The sequence below is a fragment of the Gadus chalcogrammus genome, chromosome 10 (assembly GCF_026213295.1).
Source record: "Gadus chalcogrammus isolate NIFS_2021 chromosome 10, NIFS_Gcha_1.0, whole genome shotgun sequence".
Taxonomy (NCBI): Eukaryota; Metazoa; Chordata; class Actinopteri; order Gadiformes; family Gadidae; genus Gadus; species Gadus chalcogrammus.
In genome coordinates this window covers 13,729,476-13,750,111 of record NC_079421.1, presented here as the reverse complement: position 1 = coordinate 13,750,111, position 20,636 = coordinate 13,729,476, and the positions used below count along the sequence as shown (strand labels likewise).

Sequence of the window (20,636 nt, the reverse complement as noted above, 5' to 3'; positions counted from 1 at the left end):
TGGCAGTGTGTGAAATTATGCGCCAAGAACTAGTCGACGTCTCCTGGCAGGGTTGACTTGGTAGTAACTTCACCCGTCGGTTCCTTATGCAACCCCTAGTGTCTGTGTGTGTGTGTGTGTGTGTGTGTGTGTGTGTGTGTGTGTGTGTGTGTGTGTGTGTGTGTGTGTGTGTGTGTGTGTGTGTGTGTGTGTGTGTGTGTGTGTGTGTGTGTGTGTGTATTTGTGCGTGTGTGCGCACGTGTGTGTGTGTGTGCGTATTTGTGCGTGTGTGCGCACGTGTGTGTGTGTGTGCGTATTTGTGCGTGCGCACGTGCGTGCATATGTGTGTGTCGGTTTGTGGTGGCCTGATGTGGAGGAATACAGATGTCAGGGGTAGTGGAGGGATCCTTGAATCATGTGACAAAGAACGAATTAGGCCCGGGTCTGGGGGGTAATTTATCTCTATTAAAGCTGCTGGGACCAGGGAAGTGTTCTAGCAGGTCGGTGTGGGGGGGGGGGGGGGGGTGCAGAGGACAGCTGTGGTCCCTGTCACTGTTCACCTGGAGAAACAGCTGGTGATTCCCTGTCGTTTAGTCTCCCTCGCTCTCTCCCCCCACCCTCTCTCTCTCTCGTACTATCCTTGTCTCTCTCTCCCTCTCTCTTTCTCTCGTTTCCATTTCTCTTGTCTCCTATATTGCCTGTTGTTATTTATGGACGCTCAGCTGTCGCAGAGGAACATCAGATAATTACAACAGGAAGATTCACTATATCAAATGATCTTTCATCCGATGCAAGACAGATACAGCTGAAATGTCGTTGGGGGGGGGGGGGGGGGGTAAAAAAACAACGACCTTTTATAGCCCTGCTGTCTCAGCTGCGGGTTCTGTTGGTCTTTAAAATAGAGTTGAAAATGTTAACTCCACCATCTGAATCGGGTCAGGCTCGGAGACAAACGAGGTGTCAATCAGTTTATGGTGACTGCTCCTTGTGAATCGCATTCCACATTTGGATATTTTTCACGCGATTATATTCTTTGAGGGCTTTCAAGTCTAAAGTTTCGAGTCCTTCAAAGACGCAGTGTTATTTTTAACTCAAGGGCGACATAATACGCCACTAGTCACAATATGCACAGGAATAAGAGAAAGGCTTGTCACCTCGGAATATTGGCTGATCTTATTCTTGCACAGCGGCGTATGTCAGGAGCATGCAGAGGAGGGGGACCTGACGTTCTCTCTCCCTACAGAGAGGATTCAGACCCAGAAGGATACTCTCTCTGTCACGAATTATACTTCCGCACTCATGTGCATCCAGAGAAGCGCATGCAGGGTTTTATGTGGGTAAAACTTGACCCGCAGACCTGACTCGCATGATAGTCAAGTCTAACATGTGACTAGTCTTACAAGTCGACCGTGCAAACTATCAATGAGACGTGTAGATTCCGATACATATTCTGTGCAAATAGGAACGTGCTTTATTTACAGTTTAAATCCACATGCTTTGATCATGCCAACACTGAAATTTGATCTAGTCTCTTCCTTTGTCGCTGTTTTACTACTGAGAAGAAAAAACCTCTTGCCTATTGGTATTCTACTGAGCCCTCCAGGGGTAACATGATCAAAATGATCAAATAAACGGTAAATCTGTGCACACAGATTTGTAAAGCATGCGAACGGATTGGTTAAGAGCACAAACCGATAAGTTAGGCCCGCGAAAAGATTGGTCAATCAGCTCTAGGATTTGTAAGCCAAATTCAGCAAATGGAACGGCCTTGATCCTCAATGACAACTTCCTCCCAGTTAGTCCAATACATCTAGATTTAAGGGCAGATTAAAACCATCATTAAATCTGCCCTTTAATTGTGATTTTTTGGATCAAACAATTGGATTGCCTTCTGTTTTTATAATTTTACCTCAGGGGTCTCCGTAGAATTTCCCATGCCCCTTGTGCGTACGTGTCCTGTTGTCTCACGTGAACCTATTGTTTCATTATAAAAAAAAAAAAATCCCAAACTGTATCCCTTGTTCGCAACCACCCCAACCCGCCCACCCACCCTCCAAACCTCCCCAACGTCAACTGCATGGCTGCCTCTTGAGCTGAGTCCTCGGGCAGCCTATAGGTGCCTCTCTCTAATCCTGCGGGAGCCAGGGATGTCACCAGCCAGTCTCTCTCTCGTCCCCCTTCGCTTCCTGCTGCTTCTCCTCACACAGGAGTGTGTGTGTCTGCTTGTTTTTCTGCACATGTGCGTGTCTTGCGGCGCATGTGCGTGCGTGTGTGCATTTCTGCCTGTGTCTGTCTGTCCATGTGTGTGTGCAGCTGAATAAACAGGCCACTGTTTAAACCTATTGAAACACTAACTCTGGGCCGCGACGTGGCAGAGCCATGCCTCGTATGCCACCACCACCACTGGCGGTGCGACGCACAACACATCGCCGGAGCTGAACACCAGCAGCTTCTGTTCCGCTATTATTAGCCCGTGTTTCTTCAGCATTTGGAAACAAGGGTTAGAGTTGTCGTAGCTGGGGTCCTCCCTCCTCCTCCTCCTCCTCCTCTTCCTCCTCCTCCTCTTTGTGCTCCTCCTCCTCCTCCTCCACCTCCTCCTCCTCTTCTTTGTGCTCCTCCTCCTCCTCTTTGTGCTCCTCCTCCTCTTCTTTGTGCTCCTCCTCCTCCACCTCCTCCTCCTCCTCCTCTTCTTTGTGCTCCTCCTTCGTCTGGGGGGGGGGGGGTAATTGCACGGTATTGTTGTGAACTCGTGGGGCGTTGGGTTGTACCAAGAGGGGAAGGCAACAATGGTGCATTGTACCGATTGTTGTCGCACGGTGGCTGCCAGAGTTGTTTAATCAAGATTGCACACCACTGTGTGTGTGTGTGTGTGTGCCACGCTATCATCCTCATCGGCTGTTGTTGTCATCAGCACGGACAGGGGATGTGAATAGGGGGGGGCTTATTTGCAGCTTGTGTAAAGGGGCTGTACACACCAGTGCACTCACAGGGAGCATAGGAAAAAGCGTATTAGCTTTAATGTCTCCCGCAGATACAGAAACGTTGGGGCTCCGAGCGGAGCCAACTCGAGTGTTAGCGCGCGTGAACTCGCGCAGACACCTGGCGCTGGGCTAAATGGATTATTCAGTGTGCCAATTGGCATTTGTTCCACTGTTCAGTGTTAACCCGGAGGTCAGATTCGTAGACAGGCGGCTCAAATCTCCGCCCGGACATGTATACCAAATATATACGTTACAGCTTAAGACCTGAATCGTAAATATTATCGGTTCATTCATGGTGACTGTTGAGCACGGCTGATTTTGAGAATACATATTAGGTCACCGGTTTTGTACAATAATTGTGAGCTGATGTGCGTGTCCCCACAGTGTAGAGGGGTGTGGTGGTTTGGAGCGGTGCTCTGCTGCAGAGCCGATGAACTGCAGGCAGGTCAAGCACGCCAGGGTGTCCCTCTGCCTTCGTGAACAAATTACAATCAGAGTTAACAGTACTTGGTTTCACATTAAGTTCGACGGCCACTCTTTCTAATTGCCCCTCTCCAAAGGGAAGACAGCGAATGCACGCGCCACTTACTAGATTACTTCATTTCATGAGCCCAAACACAAAATAATGAAATGCTTACCATGTCAAGGCCCGAGAGCCTTTCAAATGATCCCAACGAATTGTCCCAAATATTGTGACGCCTTCGGCTATTAGCGCGCCGTCCAAACACCAGTCCTCAGAGAAACAGGGCATCCCCAGTGCACAAATATGTGCAAAACGTGTTTAAAAAAAGAAAAATGAGATTCCCACCGGATATTCCAGCTTTCGGAACAGAGCAAGGAAACGCCTGCAGCAAACTGGAATGTTTAAAACATCTGCTCTCAGGGCTTTCTCACCGAATCTCCACCACAAGGCACATTGCTGGGGTATTCCCGTCCACTTCCCACCCGTCTCCAGTGTTCCTTATAGCACTTCCTGCGTCTAACTGCTGCCAGATGCTATGCTATATAGCGTTCCTACTGTGGACCTCACAAGAGCTGCGTCAGTCTCTGAGAGGGCGACCATATTCCTCATGTAATCACGTCCTGACGGGGCGATAATAATCAGCTTAATTAGTGTTTGACTATAACAGCTGTATCGTTGTCCTTGACTTGCAACCAAGTCGGCCAGACTATAATCCATTGAAATGGACTCCCAGTTATGTGCCAGTCCTTTTGGTATTCTCAGTTTGTTTCCGTCGGTCTGACCTTGAAAGTCAAATGAAAGGGGCTCGGACAAAGCACTGATTTGCATAGCATTGACTGTTGAAGAGCATGGACACGTCACAGTGTCGTCGTTGATTGATGTCTTCTCTGGACAATGATTGTTTGCCTTTGTGAGCTGATTACCTTATCAGATTTTCATGGGGTTTCAGATGAAGCTACTTATTAGACTATAGAAGACAATAGTACAAGCACAGTCACGCACACAAGCAGTCACACACACACACACACACACACACACACACACACACACAGTAGAATAAACAGACACACACAGTAGAATAGACAGTAACACACACACAGTAGAATAGACAGACAGACCCAGTGGACTGGGAGGAGTACCTTGATAAACAAGGTATGTTGCAAACTCACAAGCCAAACCACAGCCACACACACACACACACACACACACACACACACACACACACACACACACACACACACACACACACACCCACACACACCCACACACACACACACACACACAGTAGAATAAAAACACACACACACACACACAGTAAAATAGACAGACACACACACACACACACAGTAAAATAGACAGACACACACACACACACACACACACAGTAGAATAGTCAGACACAAACACACAGTAGAATAGACAGGCTGTGGACTGGGAGGAGTACCTTGATAAACAAGGTCTGTTGCACACTCGCAAGCCAAACCACAGCCACACAAACGCCCTATATTCACTACCAACAAACCAAGGGTATAGCGTCAGGGGAAAGGAAGTCACCTACTGGTACACATTACACATACTTTTTACATACATCTTTGCTTTTATCACATTAAGGACATCAAACACACAAATGGACTGTTTGAAAGAACCGTAAGCAGTTTAATCATATCTGCTAGCTTTCAATCTACAGTTCATTCCTCTGCTGCAGCGGTGGTGGGGGGGGTTGGCTGGCTCTCGCTTTGGGCCGTGTGATGACTGGTTGAGGAGGGGGGGGGGTGGTGGTGGTGGTGGGTGCCACAGGCTTTTGGCAGGTGGCAGAGAGAGACAGCAGGAGGTTTTAGAGGAGCGACTGACTCAGCGCTTTACACATAGGCAGTAATGGGGGCCGCTCAGACGTGACTGAGATTATATCTGTCACAGACACGGTGGAAAGGGGGTTGGCTAGACCGCAGATGAATGAGCAGAAATTCATGTGGATAGAGGTTTTTGGACGGCATATTTTGTGTTGGTTTTTTTGGATTCAGCTATAGCGATGGAGTTATAGTTATAATATAGTTTTTTTGGTTCTGAGACGGCACACTTAAAGGAGACAGCAGTAGGCTTGGAGAACAGAGAGAGCAGAGCTGCCTGGATGAAAAGGAGCCGGTTCCAACATCTGGCATGGCTAGGGATCCAGGTTTGCAGGGCTACCTTGCATCATTAGATGACATTTCCCAGCATTCTTCACAGCGCCGTCGCCGCATGTCGGCCCTGCGTCTCCCACCAATCTCTGAGTCCAGTTATGGGTGGGGGGGGGTGGCATTTGCCCAAGACATCAGAGAGGAGGAGCAGGGGATGCAGGGCCAGAGGTAAGTTGAGAGAGGGGGAGGAGAGGGACTTCAGAGATGGAATGATAGTGGAGAGGGAGGTAGAGTGCGGCAATTACAGCCCTGGAGGTTTTTCTGCATCAAATGTCAGTTGCTGGTTATTCTTTTTAATCTTCCCCACTGATTGATGTGCAGCTCCAGATGTAATTACCTTCCACAGACCCCCCAGGATACAGGACTGTTTAACATCGAAGAGTAACACGAGGTGTGTGTGTGTGTGTGTGTGTGTGTGTGTGTGTGTGTGTGTGTGTGTGTGTGTGTGTGTGTGTGTGTGTGTGTGTGTGTGTGTGTGTGTGTGTGTGTGTGTGTGTGTGTGTGTGTGTGTGTGTGGGGTCTGCCATTGTCGCATGGACTTGTGCATGTCATTATGGAGCATGCATTGCAGCGAGGTCTATTCTGGTTTGCGAGGAGTTCCCGTTAATGTTGAGCCACGAAAACAACTCAGGACGTCCAACAGAACAGGATGGCCTAGTGTGGGAGGACACATGCCCACAAGTTCTCCATAGATGTTCACTTCTCAAGAGCCCTTCTGTCTCGTACTCAGGGAGAATGTGTGGAATGACAACGGCAGAGCTGTCAGGCACTTTTCATGCCCAGATTGCAGCAATCTGCATCTGATCTGACCCATCCCGTAGGACGGCCTCATTAATGTGATGTATAAATAACTCAATACCACTGGCTACGTATGTTGAAAATCCCGAGGCCGTGCCGCACTGGAAAGGCAGCCACTGCTCCTGCAGTAAGGAGACGCTCTGTGTAGGTGGCTCAGTCGCTCGTACACAGAAACGGCGGAAAATTCTGCCGTTGAAATCCGATTTTTCCGATAGCATGAGCCAACACACACACACGTGCGCATACTCACGCACGCAACGCAACGCATCTGTTTTTATATTCACCGAGAGCAACCAAATACTGATGACTCCCTGAGAGTATTCCAATACAATCCGTCTGCTGAAGCACTTTGGCTGAACGCTCCAGGACTGGAGTGTGCCGGGTAGAGAGACGAGGGTGCTTCACCCGCCCAGATATGGCTTCAGGACAGTTTCTATTGTTTTTTTTGCCCTGTAGAGAACTCTGGTATAGCAGTAAATCCACCAGAGGGAGTCAACAGGCACTGTTGTTACACATATTGGACCGGCTCCCCGAGCCCTTAGCTTAAAGCTATGGAAGGCAATTTATTTTCTAAGCATTTTTTGTCATTTTTAATTTTCGTTACATCACAATGGTAACCAATAAATCAATTTCTGATTAAAAACAAGAAAACTATGTGCTGTCTGTGGCTGTCGCCTGTGAGGCCTGTAATGAGCCTGTCCCATTATTTATTCGACCAAAATTAAATGTAGTGATGGCTTACCCGTCTGTCTGTTTACCTACCTACCTACCTACCCGTCTACCTGCGCCCACTCTGCCCTTGCAGTCTTTGACCATGACCAGAGTTTTATTCCAGGCGGACCTCTTTCTGAAGCTTGGGAGCCTGTCCTGTGTTGTGGAAAGTGGCTTTGGAGGGAGGCCTGAGGTGGGTTGGGGCTGTTTTCGGTTGTATACTTTCAAAATCAAGCTTACTCAGCCTGGCTTCTCCAAATTGCCTACTCTTACTTTAAAAGTGAAGGATAAGTGAGTACTATAGGAAAATACACATGCGCGCACACACACACACACACACACACACACACACACACACACACACACACACACACACACACACACACACACACACACACACACACACACACACACACACACACACACAGACACAGACAGAGAGCATACCAGAGGCCACATGAAGTACACCAGTGCAGTGTGAAATTGCACAAGCCTTGGCCTGATGTAACTCAATCTTTTGCTTTTTGCGTTCCATGTGAGCTGAGACCTAGTTTGCTTCCAATCAAAAGTCAAAAATGTCCTTTTGCTCCAGTGCGAGGACATAAGAGCTTGGGTTTGAGAACATCATTTCCAGAAGGAGCATTCAAACAAAACCAGTAGATCCTTTTGGGTGTTAGATTTGGGATGCGTGTGTTAAGGTTTTCTCCTCAGTTCCCCTGATCAGTGTGTGTTTGAGGTGGTGGAAGAGGAATAGATCGCCTTAACTCCCCCGTCTATCTCCTCCGTGACCTGGGCTCATCTCCTCTCCCGCCGTCTGTCTTCCTCTCACTCACCTCACCGGGCATGAGAAGTCATCAATCGCCCTGGCAACCGCGATCCTTCCTTATTATCTGCTCTCTCTCGCTCCGGTACCTCGCGGCAGACTGATGGTGCGGTCATCGGTGCGAGACAGAGCAGGCTGCGGTGGTTCCTCTCGTGTAATTTCCTATTGCCTTAATTAAAACCAGTGCCAGGCGTCGGCCGCTGTGGAGCGTGTGCTGTTATTGTGGTGTTCTCTTTGCTCCTGGGTCACCTGTGACGCCGTCATGGTTTGGCTCCGTCACGTCGGTTCTCATTTACCCCGATGCCAAGAGTGCTGGCGTTCGCTTCGAGGCAATTAACTTTCTCACATTAGCTCTGGGGAAGCCGGTCCTTGAACTATTGAGAAGTCTTTATTTCTTTTTTTTACTTTTCAATTATGCATATTGTTTTTTGGATGTTATATTCATGCAGGGACTGTGTATTTATTTATAGGATTAGATTGTGTCACTGCAGATGACAGACGAATCAGACAGGGAAGGAAAGAAAAATGCTGAATGAAAATTCAATGTGACAGGTTGAGCTTAGGCTCTACTCATGCCTTGGTAAAAGTTAACAATTAGAAACTTCTGGCCAATTAGCCTTTTCTTGTAATAGTTCAATTTTTGTTGCGTTGCTTTGCTCCTAAAAGAGAGCTGCTTTGTTTTTAACATCCAATCCGTTGCTGATCTGCCCCTCCAGACTTTGACCCAAACCTTGGGATGATGACGGGCATCACCCCCATGAACCCCATGATGCAAGGCTTGGGCATGATGCCACCCCCCATGGAGATGCCCATCATCAAGGAGATCATCCACTGCAAGACCTGCACCTTGTTTCCCCCCAACCCCAGTAAGTACCATCAAATTGTATAAACTCACGCCTTTCTCCCTTCAAGCTCCGACCAAATCACCACTTTTGGTTAAGCCCTGCCTCATACTTTATTTCCACTGTGTGGGAGGAGGTAGAGTTGAAGCCACACTCTCCCCGTTAAAGTTCACTGCCAGAGAGAAAGTTTCTGTCAGCTTTGAGTCAAAGCCTACTTGCACATCAAACTTCAAGGCAGAGGAAAACAGAGGTCCCTGACTGGAGCGGGGTTTGGGAGTTTGCAAACCCTAACAAAACAAATCAAATTCCCTCTCCTTCCTAAGCAAATACACTTTCCCTATGTCTGAAGCCTTTAAGGCTGTTTTGTTTTTCTGTGATGCGTGCGTTGCAAGAATAGTCACTGTCGCTGTGTGATGCAAATGGAGGAGCTGATGAGAGGTTGGATCTCACTTCAAATACACATTCAGTTTTTTTTCTGAAGGATCAACATAGGGTGAATCAACGACCGTACTTCGTCACAAAGCGCATAGGTTCCCCCTAGGGGCTGAATGAGGCTGGCTTGTCACATTCTCATCCCTTCGACTTTGAAATTCTGTTGTAAACACTTCAGCTGCTGGGACTGTTTGTGTCATTTACAAAGGCCCCATCACCCACTGATAAATCTGCACCAGGTTTCAGAGGAGTTTTTGCATTGTGGCATAGGGGGAGTCTTGAGAAGAAGAAATGTCCAATCCCAAACAGTGCAATAACTGTCTTGGCCCCGGAGTCTGAACCGTGTCTTGACGCCGCCACGGTCATGCATGGGCAAAGTCTTTTCTGGGGCATCTCTGATCCATTACGGGTATCAAATATGTCCCGTCCTCCTCCACTCTACCTACACTGCTCCACATACCCTAATGGGTTCCCTCACCACCCGTCTCCCTATGATATTGTGGGCTAGTCACATGTGTCTTTGCCATGAAAGGCCCTCAGTGTCTCAGAGACGATTGCGCTGGGAAGCCTAACTTCGGAGATGACGATGACGACGAAGGGGGGGGGGGACTGCCAAGGATTGGATCTTGTCATGAAAGTCAAGCATGCCTCAGTACGAGGTGCTGCTCTGCTTCACCCAATGAGGCCAATGCAGGAGCTGCCTGCTTGTTGCCTTTGTATCTGTATCACACAGGCCAAGCTAACCCATCCAGAGGCTCCCGCCTTCCACTGTAGTTTTGTGTGTCAGGGGAAACGTCTCCAAACACAGTTGCATTTGGTTAAAGATTTACCTGGTTTTGGCTGACAAATGGGCCACTTAAAAAGGTCAAACATGTACAACGCCAACAGGACTTGTCAGACTTAACACTATTAAATGTGTCTTTAGAACTTCCCTTGCAACCCGCTTCAACCCTTCTTATCAAACGCAAACACAGTTGAGTCAAAACAATAGGAAATTGGCAATATCAACACAGAACTATTTGAGGTAAGGAGGAGGGGAGGAGGAAGTGTTTTCTGGCTGTTGACTGTGTTTTTAATGCTTCACTGTAAATGCCAGTTAAACATTACTGTTTGAACATGGTTTCATGAGGGTATTAGTGACTTTACAGCTAAGGAACCTGGATTTGAATCAGCAAGGAAAAAAGTTGTATTCACCGCAACTCTTTCATGTCAAAGTAAAGTCCAATCTGGTGTCACAGACAGTTTTATTTAGGCCTACTCTCGGCCCCACAGAAAGCACCTTCCGAGTGGAGAAGTGGGCTGACAAAGGAGTGGGAGAAACACAATGCTGCCACCTGCGTATTACTATTTCATGGTGCTTGTTGTCAGAAGTGCTTTACTTTACCACACAAGGGAATCTGGTGGAGTACCACGCGACTCTGCAAAAAGCGATGCTATGAAACCTGTGTGTTTGGTTTATATTGTGTGTGTTTTGTGCGGTTGTATGTATTTGTCGCCAACTGTCTGGCCTATTCCCCATCCCGCAAGAATGGATTGCATTCATATAGCTCTTTAAACCACTGCTGCCCCTCAAAGCTTTGCTTTATATGCCTTACATTCAGCTATCCCTATCTACACACACACAGACACACACACAGGTTAACACACAAAAAGCAACACCGGCCGGGCCAGACGTCAAACCAGCCCGTAGGGAGCAGCGAGCGGTGGGTTGGTGTTCTTCAAGGATACCTCGGCACTTAGCCGGGAGTAGGCAAGGGGTTTGAACCAGCAACCATGTTTATTTTGTCTGCGTCGTAATAAATCATTCAACACAGGGCTAGGCCTAAGATGTAGAGGGCCTTGAGCTGGACAACTCTGCTTGAAAGCAAATGTTCGTTTTAACTTTTAGCTACAGTTGGGGGTGGTGAGGGTGCATGGGTGATGCATGGTTTGTTATGAGTGCAGTAAGGTAAAGAAGTGTACATGAATCCCATCCCGCTGTAGGCCCAATATCATGGGGAAGGTGCTGGCAGCCAATCAGTAGGATGCATATGGTTTCCATCAGAGGCATTCCCCCCTCCAGCTCCACACCATCAACCTGACACCAAACAAAGCAACCCTCTCACTGACCTTAAGCTGTTCCCCCTCCTCTCTCTCTCTCTCTCTCTCTCTCGCTCTCTCCCTCTCTCCCTCAAACCATTCCGCCTCCTATCCCATTCAGTGTGCATAGCTAGGATTGTCGGTTTGCATTCGCATCAAAGCCACGGTTTTATTTCTTGCCATTTTCTTTATTTTGTGCCTTTTTAGTGCCTCTACTTAAATTAAACCTATTTGAAAATGTTAGCTAGCTTTGAGCATGGTGGATTGTGCATATCTCGGTTTGAAAAACGCTGGTCGGTGATGACCGGGGTGGTGTAGCACAGTGAATGGGGATGACCTGGTTTAGTTTGGGATTGTGGATGCTAATAGCCTGGGCAAGTGTCACATGGAGGTTGAAGACATTGGTTAGTGTAGCACTGTGAATGGTGATGACCTGGTTTGTGCCTCCATGGATGGTGATGACCTAGGTTAACATAGCATGGGGATGGTGATGACTTGGGTAGGCATAGCATGTGGATGCTAATATCCTGGTAACTATCGCTAGTCTCACTAATCAGATTTAGGATTACTTAGCTATCGTTTGTGGGCAGACTTGATTCCTGTTTTACTTCTATTCTTATCTCTACTTTCTTGTTTACTGTTATTGTTTACTTTTTATAGTTAGCTAAGAGTTTATTGTTTAATCTTATATTGTATATATATTGTGTTGTGTTTCTGGAAGCTACTGGAAATTCAATTTCCTTGAGGGAGTCATCCCAAAAGGATCAATAAAGCCAAGCCTAAGTCTAAGACATGCTCAAAACTCTGTGATCAGGGTATTTCTCTTGTTTTCTCTTCATATTGGTTTGGCCCAATCATGTGGCTGGAAGCCACATGATTGTTAGCGTATAATTGGCCATTAACATGAAACACAGCAGGAGAGAGTAATAAAAAAAAGGGTCTGTGAAGCTTTCAATTAACAGTGTAGAATCCCTTGTGCATATAACTTTCTTTTTTTGTAGAATGTCTCTGGTGACAAAACCAGGGTCTGTGCCGTGCCCCCAAGAGGTTCTACTAGGCATAGAAGGAATGCTGGACCCGTGATGACCTGGTTAAGCGTAGCACGCGAGTTGATTTAGGTTAATGTTGCTGGGTATCGGGCAGTCACCGAAAGCCTCATGGAATCATTTCATCTCTCTCTGTGTGACGATCTAGAGCCAGAGGCTCAGTGATCCAATGGATTGAGGAAATACCAGTCAGAATTGTATTCTCTGGACTAAAGAAATCTTGATTCTGCATTGTTCCGCTGTAATTGGCTGATTGGCATCTTCTGACGTAATTGGCCTCTTGAACTTTTCCACAAAGGCTACTTACTTGCACAGTGCTCGGACGTAGCGGGCTCCATTTGGTTAATTGTGGATACTGGTCACTTTATAGGCACCACCAACTGTTCTGAATCTTAATGTGACATGGATCTTCATGCATGGAATGATGCAAAATAATGAAACGCAGCAAGGACATTTACCCAATGTGCTGTGTCAATCACTCTTCACACCTCCGTCGTATTTGGTGTAATACATGGGTTGTGTTGTCAATGCTGTGAAAGATGATTGCGGCTTTCATTTTTGTGTGTGCTTTGGTTTTCCAATAATTAATCAGATGTCTCATCGGTGCGCTTGTACGTGCACGTTATTATCCAGACGCAAATGCATTGCATTATCCAATTTTTACAAGATTAAGATCTAGTTTGGTCGGCTACATAATGTGATTAATTAAATTCTTTCAAGTTGTAATTTAAATCCAGATAAAAGCATGGTTGGCTGTATGTAAGCACTTGGGTATTAAAGCAAGTATTAAATGTGTGTACACATGCACTTAGTAAGTACACTCTTCGTCTTACAATCGTACAGGCTGTACAGATGCTGTGGTTTAATCCCAAGCGGCCCATATGTTCTGATCCGTCGTTGGTCCCTTAATGCGTGCTGCTCACAGCGACTGCTAACGAGAAGGCCTGCAGGTAATGTGACTGTAGCTCAGACAATGACTGTGTGCGCCTTCTCTTTCTCTTCTCCATGTTTGGCAGACCTTCCTCCTCCTGCCATCAGAGAGCGCCCTCCTGGCTGCAAGACGGTGTTTGTGGGCGGTCTCCCGGAGAACGCCACGGAGCAGCTCATCGTGGAGATCTTCGGCCAGTGCGGGGAGATCATCGCCATCCGCAAGAGCAAGAAGAACTTCTGCCACATCCGATTCGCCGAGGAGTTCACCGTGGACAAGGCCCTCTTCCTCTCCGGTGAGCAGGCCTCTTCATTTTTTTTTTTGTAAAGCAATCTGGCGTTTGAAATTGGTGATCAGTAGGTAGGTCGATTTCAGACCTAGATTGGTTTGTATAAATTGCACAATGTGAATATATTAATCAGTGTATGCTAATCTTGCCACGCCCGGAGCGGAGTCTTTCAAACTCGCGGAGGCCCCTTTGGAAACTTCACCGTCAACTGTCTTCCGAAACGGCGAGGCCTCAAACATCCGACACAGCCTTTCAGAACGCCCACCTTCCGGAAACCAATCCTCTGGCTAGCTTCCCACACGGCTCTCCCCAGTGTCATTTCATTGATTATACGTAGGATGCGTCCCACTGTGTCTCAGTCCTCCTCAATGCTGGCTTCCGCGCTCGGATTTCCCCAGACTTCTGTGAGCTTCTGGTGCTGTAGTCCTGGGAAATCACTGCCACCGGGTCCCCATGCTCAGCCTGGCAATGAACACTGACGGGAAGTAGAGAAAGGCTCTCTCTCTCGCTCGCCCTTCGCTCTCTCTCTCTCGCTCCTCTCCTATCACGCTCGCTCACTATCATTCTCTCTCTCTTTCTCTTCTCTTCTCTTTCGCTCGCTCGCTTGCTCTCTTCCCTAACGCTCGCTTACTCTCTTTCTCTCGCTCCCCCTCACTCTCTCACTCACTCCCCTCTCTCTCGCTCTCTCTCACTCACTCCCCTCTCGCTCTCGATATCTCTCACTCTCACTCGCTCCCCTCTCTCTCTCGCTCTCCCTCTATCTCTCTCTCCCTCTATCTCTCTCTCGCTTCTCTCTCTCTCTCTCGCTTTCCCTCTCCCCTCACTCTCTCTTGTGCTTTCTCTCTGTTGCGTTCTCTCTCTCTCTCTCTCTCTCTCTCTCTCTCTCTCTCTCTCTCTCTCTCTCTCTCTCTCTCTCTCTCTCTCTCTCCCCCTCCCCCCCTTGCTCTCTCTCTCGTTCACCCCCTCGCTCTGTCGTGTTATGTTACATGGGCCTCTTATCTTATCACCATTTCCCAGCTGCATCCAGGGCTCAGGTGTCTTAACTCGTGCCTTGATGCACCAGTCGGCGCGTATGTCCCATCATCACGAAGCTCATTCATCATCACAGCCGCACCAATGCCGCCCGTAGTAGTACCTTTATTTAATATGGGTGTAGTGTATGGTTATGACAGAGACCGGCTGAGGTGAAGGATTTTTGATTGGTATTTATGTGTATGTGTGTGAACATGAGCGTGGGTTTGATGCCCACGCTCATGCTCACACACATACACATCTCTTTTCCACATTAACATGAAGCAGTGGTTCCCCAACGATCCAAAAGAACAGGGCTGCCATTCTGTACCATAAATACCCCGATCTCCAGCCGGCATCCTGGCCTCTGTCGGAGCATACACAACTGCACATGTAAACACGGAACATACACTAATCTAAACAAAACACGGATACTAACACCAAACACCCTCACACGTCTACATTCTCAGCCTTCAGAAGCCCCCAAACAAGAGACTCCTGCGTCACAATCCCTCTCCTTTTCTTTCCCTATGGCCCCTGAGACCTTGTGTTGGTGCGCACACACACACACACACACACAAACACACTTTAGCTTGTCAATTAGCGCATTCTCCCCCTTAAAAGCCAGAGAGAGAGAACCAGGGTGTTACTGCAGTGTTTCCCCAGCAACTAGAAAGCCAATCGCTACCCCTCAGTCCATCGTATTGACGTACAGGATACAGGCCTGTTCCTCTACACTCTGCTTAGGAACGGAGGCATCAGTCAAGACGGCAGATAACGCAAGGTGACAAGAGACAGGTGGTTAACTACTCAACTGATTGATTTCCCGCCTCATAAAGTGCGCCCTCCTTTAGTCTTGCCTCGGCGTCAAATATACAGGTTTGTAGGTAATAGTGTTGGGTATTGACGCAGAAAATAGAATCCATTGAAGTATCGCCCTGCAACAGGCGGGGTAGACGGTTCCCCAGGCGGTCTCATTGCCATTTATGATGCGGTTTCTCTTTTAGCGCACTCTTCTTTGGGGATGCATTCAGGTGTTACCGGGGTTGACATCCCTGTTAGCATGTGATCCCTAGCACGGCGCTCAGAACTGTCTGAGGCTGCGTGCGGCGTGTAGCCGCGGGTGCCAGGCAGACAATAAGGGGAAACATAACGAATGTATAACCCAAAGAAGAAGAAGCCGCGTTTGAAGACGGCACCGCTGGGCTGCATCCAAATGCGTCACTCAGCACCCTCTCTGCAGGCGACCTGTGTCTCTCTCTTGCCCTCTGCATTGAAGTTATTAATGTTTTTTCGCCTCCTTCTCCCTTTCTTCCCCTCTCCACCTCCGCTGCCCCCCCCCCCCCCCCGCTGACCTCCAGGCTACCGGATCCGCCTGGGCTCCAGCACGGACAAGAAGGACACGGGCCGCCTCCACGTGGACTTCGCCCAGGCCAGGGACGACCTCTACGAGTGGGAGTGCAGGCAGCGCATGCTGGCCAGGGAGGAGCGGCACCGGCGCAAGATTGAGGAGGACCTCCTCCGACCCCCCTCCCCGCCGCCCATCGTGCACTACTCCGACCACGAGTGCAGCCAGCTGGGGGACAAGATCAAAGGTAGGGCGTGGGTGTTGTGAACGCCCCCGGAAAACGTGCAGGAGATAGATGGGATAGGACATGCATAGCACACTATGTAGCAAAGGATAAAAAGAGAGAGAGAGTGTGTGTGTGTGTGTGTGTGTGTGTGTGTGTGTGTGTGTGAGTGAGACAAAAATTGACAAATAAATGGCACGGAAAATTGATAATATGTTTTTGCTCAGGACAGAGGACACATATCTTGTTACGCTGTCTGTGCGATTGGCCAAGAAAAGGGCCTACGATGAGGTTGTCGCCAAGGAAACAAGCAAAACATGAGCAAAAAATAAAAACAAAAAAAACAGCATGTAGTCTCAGAGTTATGGATTAATAATTAGGGTTCTATAATAATGTCTGCCATAATACAATAGCTACACGTAATCTGCTCCTCACTGCCAGTGTGTCCACTCCACATCTGCCTTCAGTTATGCTCTGGAAAACACCTGGATGGGGGAAGTGTGCAAAAAGAAACGGCCTGGAAATTGGTGGCTAATGCTTGATACAAAGGAGCCCAATACCTCTCCTGTGGCCTCTGCCTTCATCCGTTTTGTCAGCCGCCTCCAGTATCATATCCCCAGATATCCCTTCCCTTTCCCCCTCTCTCCCGCTCGCCTCTGGTCACAGCTTTCTGGCTGGGAAACCCAAGTTTTCCATTAATTAGCAGTGACACTTCCAGGGCCCCCGGACAGGATCGCCACCCCCACGAAAACGGGAGCAGGACTCAATCGCTCTCGGCCATCTGCCGCGGGCTTTCGCTTACTCTCTCCAGCCCCAGCTGGGAGGCCATGGTGTAAAATAACTCTTAACAGAGTGCTGTTACCCACGAAGAATGCTCTTGGCTAATGACTGTGAGCTTCGAGAGAGAGAGAGCGCTATAGTGCTATGGACCGTCTACATTGTCCCTTTTTTGCTGCACAGTTAACTGTTTCAGAGTCCTTTATTTCGGCAGAAACGTCGGTTTCAGTTTTCTAAATGCACATCCCAGACCAGCGGATGTTTGAACAATACCCCGACTTGCGTTGTGATGGCAACAAGCCCTGAAGTCACTCTTCAGCCAATTCACCTGTTTGCTGCTTTCATATGCTTTCATCTTTCTCGCCGTCTCCCCCCCACCCCCGGTGTGTCTCTCTCCATCCCTCTCACTCAGCGCAGTCTGTTTATATCGAGAGGCCGTTCATCTATATGGCTTTCTCTTTGAACTGCCAGTGTTCACGTTTCACCCAGAGTGGCATTTATTTCTCGGTCTCACTTTCTGTACTTTTTTTTTGTGAGATAGCTGTACAGCGATAACAGGTGTACAGTTACCGATATTTTATTTTTACACTCTTTTGTACACATTTTTATTTTTAAAATCCCATCGTTGGTGTAATTGGCAGTGTCCCCGTGCGTAGAAGCAGAACACACTAGAACTTTCCGCCGAAAGCGTGCCATGTTTTTTCTCTCCAGGAACAATTCACTCCAGATATCCTCTCAAGAATTTAACCATTTAAGCTTATTTTACTGTCCTGCAACCTGATTTTTTTAATTATTTTATACTTTTAAATAATATTTAAAAAAAAGTTAGTAGTTAAGGCGGCAGACATTTGTTGCTTAGGCGGCCGCCTAAGGCGTAAAGACGCTGTGAAAACCCTGATGTGCTGACCGTTCCTCACTCTCCCCTCTTCCTCTTCTCCTCCCGCCCCGGCCAGACGACGGGTCGTTCCCGGACGCGGTGCGAGTGCTGCTGACCTGGGTGGAGCGCGGCGAGGTCAACCGCCGCAACGCCAACAACTTCTACTCCATGATCCAGTCGTCCAACAGCCACATCCGCCGGCTGCTTGGGGAGAAGAGCACCCACGAGAAGGAGATGGAGGAGGCCAAGGAGAAGTTCAAGACGGCCCTGTCTGGGATACTGGGTCAATGTGAGTTCTCCCTCTATCGCTCTCTCTCTGACTCTCTCTCTCTCTCTCTCTCTGCTTCACTGGTCAGGCCATTCACATGCAGGAGGCTAAGGCTATGCACTTAACTAACAATGGAGAGGAAAAAATACAGTCTTGAACTCGCTTGTCAAGAGAAGGAGACTGAATATTTAGACCCTCTACGTTCAGTGTTTAGAAATAGGCCAACAATTACTTTGAAAGCCGCCTTCAGGGTTTGCTGGCTCAGGATTTCGCAGGCTATTAGAAATACATAGCACATCGGATCATTATAGAGGTTGCTTGATTAGCAAAGTGTATAGTAGACAGTCTTGCAACGTGTCTTATCTAACTGTACACCCTGTGAACAAAACAACTGAGAAATCAAATTGCCGTTTAAAAAGGCATTAGGTTCTAACTTTACCGCACACATAATGCAAATATAAATATCTCAGGCGTTCATACTCTGTGATTATGATAATTAAAAGAACTTCTTCTTGGGAAGTTGATTGGTTAGTCGTAAGCTGTGTTTATGTGATTGCCCGAGTCTCTGTTGAAGCATGTGGAGGAGGCCAGTTCTGAAGGTAAGTGTGTTGCCTCTCCAGTCGTCCTCTCTGCTCCCATTAAGTCAAAGCAGGATCATCACCACATATTCACATTGGCCTCCTTTTTTTTTATTTAGCTTACACTCTTTAATTGCTTCCCGGTCTGTCCCGGAATAGTTTGTGATGACAGATCTTTTTTAAGGGCTGTTGATCACAACTCTAAAAAAGCAACTTAAAAAGCCCATTTAACAATTAATTTTTATTTTCTGGTTGTTTGGAATCGTCACATCAATTAGAGTTGTGATTCAAATCGGTAATAGGTTAGATTGAATGTAACATATCAGATATTCATTCCTAGTTGAAGGACATCCGTGTTCAGTATTCTTATTGTTTGGATAAAGTAAACTCTTCCTCACTACTCATTAGCCCTTACGTACGTGGAAGCTGTCACCATAGTCACAAATCACCATTACCAGCCTGGGGTCTGTTTAGTTCTGTCACTGTACTCGTGTTTGGGACAATGCCAGCGCCCATCTGCTCTGGCTTTGTAATCTTAAGAGCAACCATAATAAGGGCAGAAGCATCGGAAATGTTGCTGACGCCGTTGCCTTCTCAGAATGGATTTTGAAAGAAATAGTGCGTAGGTGTTTTTTGTGCCGTTCGTTTAATCTGCCCGCCAACAGTCCCCAGCCGCGAATTTAAGAAAATGTACAACTTTACCGTAGGCCAGCGTCCTGCACAGTAAACCACTGAGCACCGAATACACACCACATTCACCTCAGTGAAAGCTTGTCCTTAGCCCCGTAGCTTTTTGCCTTGGCTCTGCCTTAAGCATCGATTGGCAACATCAAATTAAAGGGTTCTGGGAAGACACTATTGATCTCTGTACTGCTCCCTCACATCACTCTAACCCCCCACACTCACACACACAAGCATAAGCACACACACACACACACACACACACACACACACACACACACACACACACACACACACACACACACACACACACACACACACACACACACACACACACACACACACACACACACACAGGCAGGCACACACTCAAGGCACATACACACAAAGCACATACACACAAAGCACATACACACAAAGCACATACACACAAAGCACATACAGACGCACGCACGCACACAAACACACATGCTTAAACGCACACAACCACACACACAGGCATAACACACAGACGGACACACACACAGAGGCCGAATACACGCATACACAGACAGAGTTTAGTCCGAGACCACCTCTATGGCTCTCCTATTGACCGTCGTGTGCATTAGTGGCCAGGAGGCTAGCAGGGAATCCATACAGTCCTCATTGTACAATGAGACGGCTGAGGAAACACTGTGGAGGGTAATGGCTGGTGCCCCGCCGAGTCCACCCGGAGCAGACATTCCTATTCTTCACCACACACAGCCCCGGAAGGAGACACAGGAACCAGAGTTTCTCATTATCGTTTTAATGCAGAAACGTGTACGGTTCTGGAAATACACAAGCCATTCACAACCTGTGGCTACGGCTGGTGCAAAACCCCGTTTACAGGAAGGAGCTTTTTATTACTGTAATACGGGATTTGTTTCAGGGTTGTTATTCGTTTCCGTGTCACACGATACGTTGAGGTTTTTCCGGCAAGAAACGTAGGGAGCCGGATCCGGATGACGTTGTTACTATTTCCATAATTGTTGAGATATTAGCTTCCCCCCCGAAGTTTGAAAAGATAAGTTTCACCGAAACAAGTGTCGAGACGTTCCGGCACGTTCCCGGTGTGGCCGTGAGCGTTGCGGAGAGATGTCTGTCGGGTATTCCATCTGTTGTCAATCCAGTTGACGGCCTTCTGTTCGGCTCAGTATTGAGTGGTGCACTTTCACTGCTGTTCACTCGAGTAGACGTGTTGTGTACCGCGCGTGTTGCGCTGCTAGATACGTTCTCTGCATGGAAACCTTTCCCCTGCCAACCAATCGGAGGCGATGCACTGGCATCAGCTGGTAAGTAGAGGA

At 47.9% G+C, this 20,636-nt stretch overlaps 1 protein-coding gene across 2 annotated transcripts in view; it reads left to right on the top strand.

The window, feature by feature from the left end:
* enox2 (ecto-NOX disulfide-thiol exchanger 2) overlaps nt 1-20,636 on the top strand; it is a 43,247-nt gene that overhangs the window by 2,776 nt on the left and 19,835 nt on the right. Inside the window, exons 2-5 of one of the 2 annotated variants that reach the window (XM_056600463.1) lie at nt 8,649-8,798; nt 13,348-13,554; nt 15,921-16,154; nt 17,861-18,073. In XM_056600463.1, coding sequence (XP_056456438.1) covers nt 8,649-8,798; nt 13,348-13,554; nt 15,921-16,154; nt 17,861-18,073 — 804 coding nt within the window. Of the gene's footprint in view, nt 1-8,648; nt 8,801-13,340; nt 13,555-15,920; nt 16,155-17,860; nt 18,074-20,636 lie in introns of both variants that reach the window. The other variant, XM_056600461.1, reaches the window with a different exon arrangement.